This window comes from Trichomonas vaginalis, chromosome IV, assembly GCF_026262505.1.
Source record: "Trichomonas vaginalis G3 chromosome IV, whole genome shotgun sequence".
NCBI classification, from domain to species: Eukaryota; Parabasalia; order Trichomonadida; family Trichomonadidae; genus Trichomonas; species Trichomonas vaginalis.
The window spans coordinates 6,533,425-6,550,272 of record NC_067206.1 but is presented as its reverse complement, the minus strand read 5'-3'; the positions used below and the strand labels follow the sequence as shown (position 1 = coordinate 6,550,272).

At 34.8% G+C, this 16,848-nt stretch overlaps 7 protein-coding genes and 3 pseudogenes across 10 annotated transcripts, besides 1 other annotated feature; 8 read left to right on the top strand and 2 right to left on the bottom strand.

Moving 5' to 3' along the window:
* Window positions 1-1,336: 1,336 nt before the first annotated feature.
* Window positions 1,337-2,846, top strand: TVAGG3_0042030 (uncharacterized protein; the record flags this gene model as incomplete). Its single annotated transcript, XM_001302980.1, has 1 exon — window positions 1,347-2,738. One exon carries the CDS (start codon window positions 1,347-1,349, stop codon window positions 2,736-2,738), a length of 1,392 nt encoding a protein of 463 aa, XP_001302981.1.
* An 807-nt stretch (window positions 2,847-3,653) lies between these two features.
* Window positions 3,654-5,065, bottom strand: TVAGG3_0042020 (RNA polymerase II transcription regulator recruiting protein; the record flags this gene model as incomplete). The annotated part of the gene is made up of 1 exon (XM_001302979.1): window positions 4,487-5,059. The coding sequence occupies one exon, from the start codon at window positions 5,057-5,059 to the stop codon at window positions 4,487-4,489; it is 573 nt and encodes a 190-aa protein (XP_001302980.1).
* A 1,262-nt stretch (window positions 5,066-6,327) lies between these two features.
* Window positions 6,328-6,690, top strand: TVAGG3_0042010 (uncharacterized protein; the record flags this gene model as incomplete). Its single annotated transcript, XM_001302978.1, has 1 exon — window positions 6,328-6,690. The coding sequence occupies one exon, from the start codon at window positions 6,328-6,330 to the stop codon at window positions 6,688-6,690; it is 363 nt and encodes a 120-aa protein (XP_001302979.1).
* An 18-nt stretch (window positions 6,691-6,708) lies between these two features.
* Window positions 6,709-6,951, top strand: TVAGG3_0042000 (serine threonine-protein phosphatase family; the record flags this gene model as incomplete). Its single annotated transcript, XM_001302977.1, has 1 exon — window positions 6,709-6,951. One exon carries the CDS (start codon window positions 6,709-6,711, stop codon window positions 6,949-6,951), a length of 243 nt encoding a protein of 80 aa, XP_001302978.1.
* Window positions 6,952-7,349: 398 nt separating this feature from the next.
* On the bottom strand, window positions 7,350-7,805 carry TVAGG3_0041990 (annotated as a pseudogene). The gene has a single exon. A coding segment is annotated over exon 1 (456 nt).
* A 452-nt stretch (window positions 7,806-8,257) lies between these two features.
* Window positions 8,258-16,848: part of a mobile genetic element that runs on past the window's edge.
* TVAGG3_0041980 (uncharacterized protein) lies at window positions 10,249-10,650 on the top strand (the record flags this gene model as incomplete). The annotated part of the gene is made up of 1 exon (XM_051220780.1): window positions 10,249-10,650. The coding sequence occupies one exon, from the start codon at window positions 10,249-10,251 to the stop codon at window positions 10,648-10,650; it is 402 nt and encodes a 133-aa protein (XP_051105766.1).
* TVAGG3_0041970 (phage tail repeat-like family) lies at window positions 10,841-11,425 on the top strand (the record flags this gene model as incomplete). Its single annotated transcript, XM_051220779.1, has 1 exon — window positions 10,841-11,425. One exon carries the CDS (start codon window positions 10,841-10,843, stop codon window positions 11,423-11,425), a length of 585 nt encoding a protein of 194 aa, XP_051105765.1.
* TVAGG3_0041960 lies at window positions 11,471-12,575 on the top strand (annotated as a pseudogene). The gene has a single exon. A coding segment is annotated over exon 1 (1,105 nt).
* On the top strand, window positions 13,874-14,526 carry TVAGG3_0041950 (annotated as a pseudogene). Its single transcript has one exon. A coding segment is annotated over exon 1 (653 nt).
* On the top strand, window positions 15,941-16,788 carry TVAGG3_0041940 (organellar and viral DNA polymerase type B; the record flags this gene model as incomplete). The annotated part of the gene is made up of 1 exon (XM_051220778.1): window positions 15,941-16,788. A coding segment is annotated over one exon (848 nt), but the record flags the coding sequence as incomplete, so codon positions are not given.

Below are 16,848 nucleotides of genomic sequence, written 5' to 3'. Positions count from 1 at the left end.
TTTTTATACATGCGTGAAGCCTGTTAAAGATGCAATAAAAGTGTAATTATCATACTAATGATTCTAATACCGAACAGCATTTGAATCAAAAATAATCGTATGTTTGATAATTTTGTTTTTACAATTAAATTTCGTTGAAAGCGATTGGTAAAGTGAGAATTGTAAAACAAGGAATTCAAAATACACAACTTAACAAAATTTTTGAATTCACTAACATGCTTGCTCAATGCTTTTTATAAAAATTTTAAAAAGTGACAAAATTTTAATATTCTTGATGCCAGATGAATCTTTAAGTGTTTTCCATGATAAGCGAGAAATTCAAAATACACAACTGAACGAAATCATTGATTATCGCTTCGTAAAAGAACTTGAAAAGTTTGATCCAAAAATTAAAATTAAAAAGCCATTGCAGCAAGATCCTTTTCATGATCCTCTCCAAAAGCCAATCTTTGTTTTGATTAATGGTAAAACTGATAAAATAATTATAGCAAAAACCTATCAAACTGAATTTAATGCACCGGGAAATGATATTTTTGTATATGCAACTCTAACATTTACAAGGTTTAAACCTTCATCTCAAAAGGAATTAAAGAAAATTCTTCTTAAATCAAACGAGTTCAATTTCCATGTTATTATTAGCGATCCCAAATTCTCCAAAACGCCACTTGTTGATACAAGAGATTTTTTCAAAACTAGAGGCCATGTTATAATGGCAGTAAATGGTGGCATAGATTTCATTCCCAATATTAAATTAGTTGCAAAATTTTATTTTCTGAGTTATGATGATGATATCGACAATACAGTTCTTGTATATGACCGAAAAGAAGACAATAAACGTCAATATTTCTACTTAACATGGAATGGACGTAGCTTCAAAAAGGTGAATTGGTTCTTATATTCATATTTTCATCTTTATCCATGTTAAATCGGAGCAAAATAAGCTTGTCGGACTGTAATTTTTCTCCAGTCTCAGTAATTTTGCCATAGTTCTTGAATTTACATCGATACAAATTAATGATTTCTGAAAAAGTGACACTGCCTTCGAAAATAAAATAAAATTTTTCTGAACTTCATTGTTCAAAATCTCCACCAGCATTCCCTTCTATCAGGATTCAGCTTGCAATATCTTTTGTGTAATAACCTATTACAAGCTTATCTGGGCTCTATTGCTGCTCTTACTTTCTAATTTTTGAAGGAAATTAAATTTCATTAAATTTTTTGAAGTCTGGATATACAACATGATACATTTTGCATTATTTTGATGTGAATCTAAGTCTGTAAGATGCCTTTCATAATAAAGTTTATTGTCACTTTTTTGATTTTCTTCGTTATTTTTTCTCGCTCCAATGAGTTGGGCATTATCATCGGAGCGAGAATTCTGTTTATCATCAAATGCAACTCCTGCAGCCCTTGGACCTGGTGCATATAATTTACCGCCTTCTAGAGCTGATGTTAAGCCTGCAACTGCTCCTTTTGGCTCCCGAACTTATGATTTCGCTGATCCCCCTGTAGATACAAACCCAGCACCTGGACAATATGAATCTAAACCACTCGAACAAACAACCGGTACTAAATACGTCTTTTCATCAAAGAGCAAACGAACAATTTTTCCAAATAATTCATGCGCACCAGGACCTACAGCATATCAACAGCTAGATGATTGGATACCAAGTCCACCAAATCCAGGAAAGCACATTTCAAAGCCAGAATTCCGTCCTTTAACAGGTTTCGTTGGTCAAGATGTTGTTGGTTATAAAGAAACACCAGAAGGCAATCTCGTTGCTGTTAAAATGGTTAGAAAAGATAGTAGAGATATAGGTCCAGGAACATACGAGTCTAGAACACTTGATCAACCAACTCCTATTCTTCTTGACCGCCCTGCCGAAAGAAATCTTTACGCAAAGCCAAATGAAGTACCAGGACCTGGTTCTTATGTCAATATGCCATACGAAACAAAACTTTATCATAAAATTACCGATCGACCACCAGAAAAGCAACCAGAGTATGAATATCCCGTCTTTTTACCACCAGATGTTTGGACTGAGCAAGCTGAACTTACTCATTCCAGCTTTAAATCTCGATCATTACGAGGAGACCTTTTTCCTCCCGGGGACTCCGTTCCAGGTGTTGGAACATACAGTGATGCCTATATCAGGGATCTTGTTCACCAGCCAGTTTCTCGTGCGCAGACTTCATTTGGCTTCAGACAAGGAAGAAAAGATTTTTGGGAGCCAACAGAAGCTCCTGGACCAGGTACATATAATCCAAAGCAGCCTAGATGGATAAAGAAAGGCCAGAAACCAGGCAGGCATGCTCCAAACACCGAACCACAGCCAGATGAAACTCCTGGACCAGGTTCTTACAATATTCTCCAAAAAACGAACAAAACGAATCCAAACTGGATGTTTAAGACTGTTGCAAAGAGGGAACTGCAGAATATGGCAGGAGGAGATGCTCCAGGACCTGGAACTTATTCTCTTGCTGATGGAAATTCGAAGATTCCAATTGCATTAAACAAATCATCAAGGTTTAGTAACTGCCATAAATGGGAGTCTCCAAGTGATGCGGCACCTGTTGGTTCTTACACAATTCTTGATGAAAAACCAAAGGGAAGAACAATTTCAAGAATTGGACACAGACCACTTTACAATAAGTCAAAAGTACCAGGCCCTGCTTATTATGAAGTTACTCATAATTCATTCCTTAGGCATTCTTACAATACTTCTGTTCCAATTTAATAATTCAGCAGAAGATCTAATCTGAATATCTATTTATAATAAGATGAGTGGGAACTTCATTGTAGAAATAATGAATTACTTACTTTTCTATTTCTATTTTGATTTTATTTGCAATTTTTTGTTTGTATAAATAATATGTTTATATTTGTATCAATTGCGGTTTTACATAAGTTTTGTTGTTCACAGAAATCAAAATCCAATATTAAGGATGCAGACTTGGCAATTCTGAGGTCATTTTGGCAATTCTTAAAAAATTTCCGGCGAAATTGGCGTCCGAAGGGCGCCAATTTCGCCCAATAAGATACATATATCATAGTTATTAGTATTTGGTTTTAGGACCTATTTTTTTCTCCTTTTTCTTCATTTTATTTTTAATTATATTGTATTTTAATTTCTATGTGAAAAATAAATCACACTCTGTTCATTTTGATGAGAGTCCTCTGCTATATTTTGTGAGCGGTTAAAAAAATTATTTTAAAAAATTATTCGAAATATAATAACAGAAATGCATTATCTTATTGAGAATTGAATATTAGTTCAACAAATGTATCATATTCACAAAAGAACTCCACAAAACAGTTCAAATGATTAATATTATTCCAAAATAATCAAAAATTTACATAATAATTCATGTAAGAAGGCCACCTCAGATGTAAGAAAGAATTTAGTCTTAAATTCATGTTGATTAAACGAAACAATAAGTATAAATATATTGCATTTTTAATAAATGAGTCTGATTTGATTTTCCGTGTAGTTAAATATGTTTCAGTGTCATTGTTTCAGCTTTCTTGTAGCTTATGGTAATTGGGCAATTCTCAATAACGTACAATTGCCAAGAAAGTTTAAGGTTTGGCAATTCACTCAAATCACTGCGAAAAAAAAATAACGTACAATTGCCAAAACCAAAATTGCCTTGGCAATTGTACGTTATTTTAAAAAGAGTTTACATTGAGTATCTCTAGTTTCGCTATAACCTAATACACAACATCACAAAAAACATAAATCCTTCGGCAAAAATATCAAATGATTCAATTTCAAATATCAAATTTCTCAAAATCATCAATAATGCCACCATTTTATTTCAAAAATATATAGAAACTAAAATATAGCATTCTATTGCTTCTTTCAGACTTAAATAATGCAAAATTTACTATTTTTTTTTCAAAACTTCGCTCATCTAAGAATTGCCAAGCTTGGCAATTCGTGATGAACAAAATTTGCGCTTTTGGCAGTTCCGACATCCTTACTAATATATAATTTTAGTTTTTTTTTTACATATTCAAAATAAAATTATTCAAAATTATTTCAATTTAGAAGGAATTTTATATCCCATCTGTAAAAAAGTAATTTAGTGTTCTGGGGCTACATTAGTATTCTCTCAGCAATATTTGTTTAAATAAATATTGAATTTATTGAAAAGTATCATTTGCAAGCAGAAATCAGTAGCTATTATACAAGATATTATCAGTTCAAATAAATGTGCACAATTCAAGCTTCAATATAAAAAGATATTTTTGAAAAAAGTAAGTATATCATAAAATAACATAGTATTTAAAATATTTATCAAACAAACATCGAGATAATACTTACAAAAATCAATAAAATTGTTACTTTCAAATCAAATACTGATATCAAGGAAATTTTGATCTAAAAAGCTAATGATTTTGCTTTGTAATGAATCGGTAATATTCATAATTAGATTGGATGCAAATTCCAAAAAAAAAATCCGTAAAATAGCAAAAGGAAAATCAAGATACAAATATACCCTGGTCTTCGTCGTTTTCAAAAATAGCCGAATTTTTTCCTTGATTAAACAGTCCAAAGTTGTAGAAAAATTCTTCGTACGTCTTGAAGTTAGAGTTTTGAGGCTGACTTGTTGCAGGTATAGTGGAATTACTAGGGGCCGATCTAATGTCAATTGCGTGCATTATTGGTGAAGACGCATCACTTACATTTATTTTTTGTTTTTTGACAAGCCATTGCCATCTATTTCTAACAGCATTACCTGTCCTTCCAGGTAAATATTGTGCTATTATATTCCATTTCTTTCCATGTTCATTAAAAAGTCTAAGGATTTGCTGATCTTCATCATTAGAGAAGTCATTATGGCTAACTTTCGAGCTTAAATAATTTTGGTATCTTTCCCTACATTGTCGAGGGGAACGGGTTCTCATTAAGATGGAAATCTCTTTCCAGGTTAATTTTGGTACAGCTTTTTCAACAAAATATCTCAGTCTTTCATCTTCTTGAGGAGTAAACTTGCTTTTACTGCCAAGCATATTTGCTTTTGGAGACTCTCCAGACGGCAAAAGCCTATCCATTATATTGTAAAAAATTCAAATGAAATTGAATACCGTTAGAAATTGATTTTTAGAAATTATTGTGTATCAAAGTACTATAATACAAATACTATCAAAAAAAAAAAGGTAGTGGGGCAAAAAAAAAAAAAAAAAGGTAGTGGGGCCTCCAGGCACTTCGTGCCCTCTAGCCCTGAAGATGTTTAGTATAACTTTGTCCGGACAAGTAAGGGTCTATCGTCGCTACAGGAAAAGTTACAGGCGTTCCAAGGAAGTATACTTTGAGAAGCCTTTTCTGTCACTTTTCAGGAAAAAACATTTTTTATTATTATATAAATGAATTTTACAAAACCACCGTTACCTTCTTTGGAAATAAGAGTAGATGTAAAGATATTCTATTGAGAGAACTTAAGAAACTACCGAATGGTCTAACATTTGTAGATTTGTTCGGTGGAAGTTTCTATATATCCCATTTGTGCCATACAATATTTCCAGACTCAAAGATTATATGCAATGACTTCGACAACTATATGGACCGCCTCAAACATATACCAGACACTAACAAAATATTGAAAGAGTTAAAAGAAAAGATACCTATAGGCAAGATGGAACGTATACCATTAGATAACAAAAATATTGTGAGAGAGGTTTTGAAAAAAGCAGAATATATAGACTGGGATAGTATATCTGCTAGACTATTATATAGTGGTTCTATAAGAGTTCATGACATTGAAACACTTATGTCAAATGTTTTATATCTTAACTATACAAATGTTTTCAAAGAGGACATAGAAAAATATATTGAGGGTATAGAGTTTGTGAGATGTCGTTGGACAGAGTTGTATGAAAAATATAAAGACAAGGAAAATATTTTCTTTATAGTGGACCCGCGTTCTATAACACATGGGATTTTCAATACCAAGTAGACTGGACTTTGAGAGACTCTTTAGAAACTTTAGACGTTTTACATAACTGTCCATGCTTTTACTTTACATCCGATAAAAGTGGTTTGGAAACCGTTATGAGATGGTTAGAGGACATACATGCCTATGAGTTTAGATATGACAAGATAGAATATGAGAGAGGTCCTATAAACCGGAGAAAGTGTCATAACAAAGAAATTTTACTAGTAAGTAAATGTGGTTTGAAATAGGACTACTTGTTTTAGGTTTTTTCCATTGTGTCATTTACTTATTTGACGTGGCAGAAAGATATAGAGAATATGAAGATGAACCATTGCCTGCAAATGTTCAGCATATGTACTCGTAAGAGATATTTTTATCTAATATTAAATGGACGCACAGAACTTAGCGAATGCACAGCAACCTGGACAACCAAACCCAGAGAATATTCCAAATGAAGTTAGAATACAAACTGCAATGGCAAACTATGGTCAAGTGCCAACAGATGTACAAATGCAAACTGCCATGTCAAATGACGCTGCGTTAGGTTTGCCACCATGGTATGCAAATATGAGATGGAAAGAGTTTTATACAAACCCTGAAGTGGGATATAAACAACTCTATGCAGATGACGCGAACACAGGAGTTGACCCAGAATATGTTTTCTACCAGAGGAGAAATAGAATGTATGAGCTCCAGTTAAAAAATGCTATGGAACTCAGAAGGAAACGTAAGAGACTAGGCGGACATTAGATTTTTACATATAGTAAAATGGGTTTCTTCAGTAGTATTGGAAACTTCTTTCGAAATGTTGGAAGAGGTATATGGAATGGAATAAAAACCGTAGGAAGAGGAATTTGGAACGGAGTCAAAAATATTGGTAAAAGAGTAGGTCAGTTCGTTGGTATTATACCTAAAGACCCTGAACCAGAAGAACAAGCTCCTGTTATACAACAGCCTGAACCTGCACCACAGTCTAGTTGGCAACCAAATCCAACACCTCAACCGTATTAAAAAATTATATTTTTACCGTTCGATAGTAGTTGTATATGAAACTAAGTTCTAAGTAAAACGCATGGTATAATGGAATTATTCTCTTTCTTCCATCTGTTGTAAACCATACTTGAAAGTCTGAAATACTTCCACTCGGTGGTTCATATAGCTTTGTAGGTTTTTCGTAAAAGTCATTTGCCAAGCATAAAAAAGAGTTTTGTGCACCAGAAAATGAAGCATGAACTATAATAGCATCTGAGTCGAAAACATTTTCATATGTTCCATTAGGGTTTTCGACTTCATAAAAGTCCGGGTGTACTGGATATGCTGCAGGCTGATTTAACATCCTCAAAAATCTATACCATGCCAAGTTGTTATATTTTGTAGAAATATAAACGTTTTCTCCAAGGTCTTCTATTCTATTGATTTTTTAACAGTTGCATTTTTCCTGTCATATATAATATCGAGATGGTACTCTCCTTCGTCAATGTTATACTGCTTTGCATATTCGATATAGATATCGTTTATTTTTTCTTGAAAAGCTTGAAGAGTTGTTTCTAAGTTTACAAGCAAATTCACTTGTAAAAGTTTTCCCTGTTCAAATTTCTCATACATACGTTTTTCTTTGTTATAGTATCGAACTTCAAAACCGACCGTAAATGGGAAACCATGTATGGCTTCTGAATGAACTTCATTCTACGAAAGCCAATAGCTTTTGTGACGGATGGGTCTCTTAACCATCTTAACGGGTAGTCAAAACGATAGCCTTCATGCTTTACGGTCTCTGTCTCAAACTTTTGACCGACATTCGTAAAAAGTTCATCTAATGGTTTAGTTGTAGCAACTCTAGAATTTTCTTTTTCTATTGAAAGCATATTTTATCTATAATAAAAATGTCAAATGAAACAGCGTCTATGAGAGAAATACAACACAACCGACAACTCATTATACAAGCTCTAAATAAGAACACAACAAACTTTTCAAACTATTCTAAGATATCTGAGTCATTGAAAGAAGGAAACTTAAAACTGACATTAAACCCAATGACAGATGAGTTTCTGTTTCAAGACAAGAAGAACCATACTGTCTGTATAAATCCAACAAAAGGAACTTTAAACGAGAAACCTATAAATGAACTTCTTTTGAAAGCAGATGTTGGCAACAAAGCTGACAAAGAATATGTAGACGATGCAATAGCAAAAGAAGAAGAAAGAGCTAACAAAGCTTATGCAACAAAGAACATACTCATCCTGAACTAGCAGACAAAACATATGTTGACAATAAAATGTCAAGTGAAGTGACGAGAGCTGAAAACGAATATTCTAAAAAGACTCATACACATACCATTGCAAATATTACAAACTTACAAGAAACCTTAAACAGGAAAAGTGACGTTGGACATACACATTCTATATCTGAAATAACAGACTTAAACGTTAGCCTTGAAAAGAAAGCAGATAAGGAATGGGTGGCTAGTGTGTTAGTGAAGAAGGCGGATAAGGAATATGTGGATGAAAAGGATAACGAAATTATAGAAAGGGTTGACTGGTACCATGAACGGACATCGAAGATTTTAAAAACTAAAGCCGATACAGGATGGGTTTCAGGATGTTTAGACCTTAAAGCAGATAAAACTTATGTTAACGATGAGTTAGAGAAGAAAGCAAATAAGACTCATACACATACAAGTTTTACAACTTTTACAGCAGACGACATAATATTGAACTTTGACCTTGGTTCAAGTGCACCTTTAGAGAATCCAAGTACAAGCGTAAAAGATACACTAAAAATTTAGATAACAGTTGCAGGAACATTGAAAGTCATGCCAGAAACTTTGAAGCATATGAACTACCAGCAATGTTAGATAAGAAGGCTGACAAAACAGAGCTTCAAACATTAAAGACAGAAATACTTCAAACATTATATCCTATAGGCTCTATTTATACGTCAATGAACTCTACCAGACCAGAAGTAGTACTTGGTTTTGGAACTTGGACTCAAATAGTCGACAGGTTTTTGTATTGTGCAAACTCTTCAAAGGAAACAGGTGGAAGTAAAACGATTTCAGGTGAAAACTTACCTGCACACAGTCACTACATAGATTTAAGTACATCTCAAGCAGGTTGGCATAGTCATAGATATTGGAATTGGTCAGCAATGACAAAAGGTAAAGGATATGATGTTAAAGACAACGTTCAGTTTGCTATAAATTGTTTCTGGGGTAACACTCAGGGAGATGGAAACCATACACATCGCGTTTCAGGGTATACGCAAACAACAGGACAAAGTAAAGACTACATGCCACCTTACATGACAGTTTACGCATGGTATAGAAATGCTTAGTCGTCATTTTCAACTTCTTTAGCATATTCGTCAGGAGTTGTCTTATATTTGTTAGGAACTGTCTTTGAAAGTATACCACCTTGAACTTTGACAAGTTTTGAAACGAGGTCTGACAATAGTAGTTTTATCTTCTGCTTGCAGTGTGTACATTTTGCCATGTTTGCCTAAAATTCATAAATATTCTCTTGTATACTTTCTTCTATTTTTACGAACACGAACGTGAGTACCTGTCGGGTTGCCATTGTTTGTCATAGTCAATAGTATTTTCATATGGGTCGCGTTTAGGTATTTCTATTTTTACTTTGTCACCTTTCTGAAGTTTGAAGCCCGGCATTCTTTCTTGTTTGTCTCTTTTGACTAAATTATTAAATATATAGTCTTTCTCTAAGTCAGGGTTGTTTTTCATTTCTTCGGGGGAGTGGTTTCCCAAACCTTTTTTGTTTACGGCTATTGTAAATATTTAAAACTTGTCTCATCTTTGCCATGGAGAAGTGTCTATACTTGTCGTCATATGACATTTCATTTGCTTCACCACCTTGTGGTTGGTTTAAGTCTCTTAACATTTTTATACAACCGTCAATGACACCAAGAGCAGAATGGTTTTGGTCGACAATGAAATATTGGTTTACATTTTTTGAACGCAGATAGTTTTTTACATCGTCTGATTTGAAAGAACTTTCACAGTCAGATGTCAGTTTTGTTGGATGGTATTTGTCAACGAATATTGTCAAAGCTGCTAAGATATCTAAAATATTTTTGGACTGTAATGGTATGGCTTCACAGTATCTTGTGTTTTGACCGACAAATATTAGCCAGTATGGTGGTCCATCTGTTCTAACTCTCGGAATGTTTCCAAGATATCCATAAACCAAGCATTTGGTGTTGAACTAAAGATTTTTACCATGAGTGCTTTCTTTGTCGCTTTAGAAACATAGGGGTCCTTGTTTGGATTCGTCATTTTTTAACCCATAAGAAATGGGTTTATTTGGCGCGTTAGCAGGAGTTGCATCCAGATTTTTACCCGCAGTGGGAACAATAGCCAGAGGTGTATTTGGAGTTGGAAGGAAGATTTTGAGTACATTAGGTATACTGAAAGAGAAAGCACAACCTATTATACAAACTGTACAGAAAGGTTGGGAGGTAGCACGAGATGCAACAAATCTTATTCCAAATCCTGAAACAAGAGGAAAAGTTCAAGGATGGATGGACAATGTAGGAAGACAAGCAGGAAACTATTATAACAAAGCAAATGACTACTATAACCAAGCAGGACACTATATGGACCAAGGTGAAAGATTCTTTAACAGAGGATATAACCATGCACAACAGTGGGTAAACAATAACCAACCTCAACCGCCTCAAACTTGGGGAATGTAAAGTTTTTTACTGAGATGAAATGAACAATACAGCATTGAGACAAATGGGTTCAAGATGGATTTGTCGGCTTCCAGCAGTTACACAACGTGTTTGTCAAGTCTTCCTATACCTCAGGAAGTTTTAGACCGACTTAAAAAACAACAACAACCAGTTGAAAACAAACCAAACTAAAATTTTTTACTGAGATGAAATGACCGAAGAAGTTGAAACGGTAGATTTGACACCACAAACAAAAAGTTCAGAACCATTGTCAAAACCTGTCAAAGAACTTACAGATGAAGAGAAAAATTCAATAATAGAAAGTGCCAGGTCTGGAAATACAAACCCTAACTACAAAGTCACTTTTCATAAAAATGGAACGGCAAGTATCTCAAAAAAGAAACAGACTCTCACAAATAAAATATTGAAGTCTGAAGGAGCTTTCGAGACAACAGATGGAAAAGTTTACTTCACTGACCATCAGTTCATTATAGAACATCTCATTGACTTAGAGTCGAAATATTCTAAACTTTACAACAAACACAAAAAGTTGAAAGGAAAACAAAAACAAATGGCATATGATATTTATGAAGATGTTGACGACACAACTGTTCCTGCAAGTGAAGTAAAGTCAAAGGAACCGAAAAGTGACGAAAAACCGGTAGAAGAAGAAAAACCAAAAACTGAAGATAAACCAAAACCAAAGTTTAGTTTGGAAACTAAACCAAGTCAACCTTCATTAGCTGGTATGGGTTGGCGTCAAAGACTTATGGCAGCAGGCGGTTATGTAAAGTAAAGAAAAAAATATTTTTTTATTTTATTTGAAATGCCCCCATATAGAATGGATAGAAAATCTGCTAGAATAAAAGCAGAGTTGCAAAGATATGGTTGGAGAGTTTCGAAGAAGTTTAAATATAGGAAAGGAAGACCCATAAAAGTCTATGACAAATTGTCTGGTCTTCGCTACGAAATGGATTTGGAAACAGCACGTGCAAATTATCCAAACAGACTAGAGAGATTAGAAGAAGAACGTCTTATGGACATGCCTTTCGATGTTAGTGAACCTCAAGTTGAGGGACACGACGGCTTTGCCAGATTCTACTGGAAACATGACGAACAATTGCATCCTTTGAAAGGAAAAAAGGAAAAGGTGAAGACGCACATGCTCCCATGGAAAGAACAAGATATGCATATGAGAAGTACCGTGAAGTTAGAAGTCAAATTACATCTGGTCGAACCTTTACAGTAAACTTTGACGAAGGAAAGAACAAAGAAGGCTTCATGGGTGTACTTGCTGCCATACAAGACGGAAATAAGAAAGGATACAATCTCAGATTGACCATAACGGATTTGGATGGTCACATTTACTATGCACATGGCAATGAACAAACAGCTGCAATGCTTCTTGACGCTTTCAAGACTACAAAGAGAGAACAAATGTTTGACTCCGACTCAGACATTTTGAATGCAATTGAAGGAATTGCAAGTGTCAAGTTCGAATGGTACCAACCTAACCCTCAAGCAGTCAGACAACATGCTGGATACTTCCCGTTCAGAAATAAGTCTGACATTGACTTGACAAGGTATGGAATTTACAATTCAATTGAAACAATTGTCAATGAACCTTGCATTCTTACATGTCTCAGGAACTCTGGTCTTGTTACAGATGAGAAAATGAAGTATCTTGAGTCATGTGTGAAGACAAGGTACATTCTCAGAGGTCAATTGGCAAAAATTGCACCGTTGGCAAATGTCAATATCCGAGTCAACATACCTACAGCTAAAGGTTCTTCACATGACGACTATGTTGTTGACAAAGACTTACCATGGTTGAAGATTGTACTTGTCCACAACCACTTCATGTTGAACGAAAGTCTTACACACCCGTTGTTCGGAAAAGGCAAGTGCAACATTGTCAGAGCTGTAAACATTCTTTTCGAGAAAGGTTTGTTGGAACCAATTCCAGATGACAAGCTTACAGAAAGTTTTGTACCAAAAGACGAAACAAACTTTCATTGTTAGCAAGACCAAAAGTTGTTCCAGACCAAAGTTATAGTACAAAAGAAGTACACAGTTCCACAAGGAGTTGGATTGTTCGGATACCACCTGAACCAGAAGAACTTCCAATGAGGTTGCAAGAACTTCAAGATGCTATAAACAAACTTCCATTGAGACATCCAATTGACGTCAAATTGTATGGAAAGCATCAGAGTTAGTCAGAAGGTTTTATATGAAACAGGTTGCTTCGACGATGTTTATGAGATAACAGGAGAAGTTTCTCAGAAGATAAGAGACTCACTTGAATTTCCACAAACTGGACCAATTGGTTGCGACAAGTTCGACTCAAACGAAAAGATATACTATGTCGACCTTTAACGCTGCGTACATGAGGTTTGTCCAATATATTCCGACTGGAATTCCAAACGAAGATGGTGAGTTCCCGGGAAGGAACTATACAGTTGGAAAAGTCATACAACAACTGTATGATATTAGGAAAGCTTCAAACCCCAAAACTTGCAATGACACTCAAATTGCTTATGAATTCGACATGGGGATATTCCATTAAGAAACCTCAAAAGATGAAGAGTAAACATTATGAGAAGGTCGACAACTTTGTTGAAAGGTTTTCTCCTTTTGTTTTGAAGTACGAGTTCACTCAAGGTCAAAATGGCTTAGTAACCACATTAAAATCTATTGTCGAACATTGGTCTTACCCTCAGTTCGCAAAGGCAGTCCTTGACAACTACAACAAATTCTTCTCCGAAGTCAAATCCAAAGTTGTGGTTTACTATGAGAACATTGACGCACTCATGACGAACGAAGAAGGATACAACAAACTCATTGAAATGGGAATTGGTCGGTGAAAAGATGGGCTGTTTTAAGCTAGATAAGGTATTTTCAGAAGTTCATGTCCTCTCCAAGCGTAAGTACTGGGGCATACTTGAAGACGGCACAGAAATAAAACATTGCATGAAATAAAAAATTGCATTGAAGTAAAAACGTTTTAAAACAATATATTTTTACATATATTAAATGCTTCAGGTTGAAAAACAAAGAACAAAAGTAGCAGATACAAAACCGTTAGACTATATCTTTACAAATGCTGGTAGGACTATTTCAGATGAAGAAATTTCATCCCGAGCATACAGTTTTGACTATCCAGTTCGTTGGCTTCAAAGTCCTTCAGATGCAAAGGCAATAGGATTTAGAAGAGTTTTGTTTTTCAAATAGAACTAACGCATTTATGTTCGCAGTATATTTTCATGGGCAGTATAAAGGTTCTGATGGTCTAATAGACAAATTTGACGAAATGAGGATCTTTACAGTTCGTTCAGACGAAAGTCTGAGAAAACTCTAAATGACTTTCAAACTCAAATGAACAAATATTATTGGGAATTTCAAGAAAAATACGACTCTTTTACTAAATGGAACATACTATTTTGAAACTAGAATATGACAAGATGAACTCCAACCGTTTCATTTCAAAAGATTGAAATTAACCTCCAAGAGATACAGAGTTTTTATTTTGGGAAGTAGACAAACGTTCTTGGGCACAATTTCTTCGGTTACTAAACCAGAACGAACCATTACCACCAGATGGTCCATTTAAAATTTATACTTCCACCAGCAGATTTGACAGTTTATAGAAACGTGTTTGACCCTCAAAATGTTATGTGCCATGCAAGTTTCAGTTCAAGCAACAATAGTTTTCTATGTATTGGTAAGGACTTTTATGACTTTGCTTCTAAATTCTACGAACCACCTAGTAACAGTTTCTCTGACTTTCAAGTTTGGTTCACAACAAATGGTGTGCAGCATATTATTCCATTGTACTATGACTTTTATCTCGAATTGTCTTTCATATATAACTACGGAAAAGTGCTGAAAAAGTATTGAAAAATATATTTTAGAGTACATGTTTTGAAGAACTGAAGGTGTCACCAGGTCCCTCGGTCCCTCGGTCCCTCGGTCATTTTAACTTCTCTGAAAAAGTGTGACAACATGACATTTTGACAACAGTCCAGGAAATAAACTTCTTCTTCGTAAATGTTTTGTCATGACTTCTTCGTATATGTTTTGTCAAGACTTCTTCGTATATGTTTTGTCAAACATGAACGTAAATGTTTTGTCATGACTTCATCGTAAATGCTTTGTCAAACATAAACGTAAATGTTTTGTCATGACTTCTTCGTATATGTTTTGTCATGATTTCATCGTACATGTTTTGAAGAACTGAAGGTGTCACCAGGTCCCTCGGTCCCTCGGTCCCTCGGTCAACTAACATCTTTTTGAAAATGGTGACAACATGACATTTTGACAACAACACAGGAGGAAGGCAGTTATGACTTCATCGTACATGTTTTGTCAAGACTTCTTCGTATATGTTTTGTCATGACTTCATCGTACATGTTTTTGTCATGACTTCATCGTAAATGTTTTGTCATGACTTCATCGTACATGTTTTGTCATGACTTCTTCATCGTACATGTTTTGTCATGACTTCTTCATCGTACATGTTTTGTCATGACTTCATCGTACATGTTTTGTCATGACTTCTTCATCGTACATGTTTTGTCAAGACTTCATCGTACATGTTTTGAAGAACTGAAGGTGTCACCAGGTCCCTCGGTCCCTCGGTCCCTCGGTCATTTTAACTTCTCTGAAAAAGTGTGACAACATGACATTTTGACAACAGTCCAGGAAATAAACTTCTTCTTCGTAAATGTTTTGTCATGACTTCTTCGTACATGTTTTGTCATGACTTCTTCATCGTAAATGTTTTGTCAAACATGAACGTACATGTTTTGAAGAACTGAAGGTGTCACCAGGTCCCTCGGTCCCTCAGTCCCTCGGTCATTTTAACTTCTCTGAAAAAGTGTGACAACATGACATTTTGACAACAGTCCAGGAAATAAACTTCTTCTTCGTAAATGTTTTGTCATGACTTCTTCGTAAATGTTTTGTCAAACATGAACGTACATGTTTTGTCATGACTTCATCGTAAATGTTTTGTCATGACTTCTTCATCGTACATGTTTTGTCATGACTTCTTCTTCGTACATGTTTTGTCATGACTTCATCGTACATGTTTTGTCAAGACTTCATCTTCGTATTCTTTCACCCGTTGAATTTTGTATAAAAAGCAACCGTCGAAATTCTGGCGGTTGGTATATTCTTCACAAAATGCTTGTTTTGAGGTCGAGCCACTTTTGGTTCACCGTATTTTTCAACCAAAACTCATGAATTTTCCCGAAATAAAAAATAAAGTTAGTTTTTTAAAAAAAATATTTTTTATTTTTATTGTAAGAACATGTTAGCAACAACAGCACCAAACTCGTTAGTCATGAACCCAACTTCAATGTTAGTAGAAATGAAAAGCTTCATTCCTTCTTCATATACTTTCGAAACAGAAATCCAGAAGATAAAGCAAGAACTTCTCCAAGGAGATTTAGACTGTAGTGCAAAAGATGAAACAAATGAACAATATCTTTATGAAATGCAGGACCTGGTGGAACATCTACCTAAACTTCCTGAAATCCAACAACAAAAGCTCACTATTCCTGAATTCGATGAAATAGAAGTGAAACCAACTGACTCAGTAGAAATAAAGAAGTTCATACGAAAGGTAAACTATGAGTTTCTTGGATTTCATTGCAACCACAAAGACTGCGATATGGTATATTTCATGGACATATATAAATCTGGGGAGTTTAAGACCTACGACAACTTTGTTTCGTTAGTTGCAAAATGTGTATGGCAGATAAGAGATAAAGATAGAAGAGGTAAAGTATGGAATGAACAGATAAAACCCGCAACTTTTGAGTTAAAGAAAACCATTTACGCCTTAGTTGTTTTAGCAGGTAAGGTTTCAATGTACAATGCTAAACTGAACCCACAATGTTCAAAATGTAAAGCAGCAATGAAGAAATATAACTACTCCGTCAAAGAGATAGAACGTATGAGAAACGACTATGCTGACTTAAAGAAAGAAGCAGAGAAACCAGCAGAAGATAAAATGGACATGTTGACATTTCTGAACAAAAACTATCCAACTGCTGACGATTTCCTTCTATCTGATGTCAAGAAGAAATATAAAGAAACCTTCGGCATTGTTAAAACTTTTGATATCCTTCGTGAAGAAATAGAAGCTACAAAACTGTTTAAAGTCATGAACCATCACAACATATACCATGTAAAACGCTTATAAAACTTTATGGT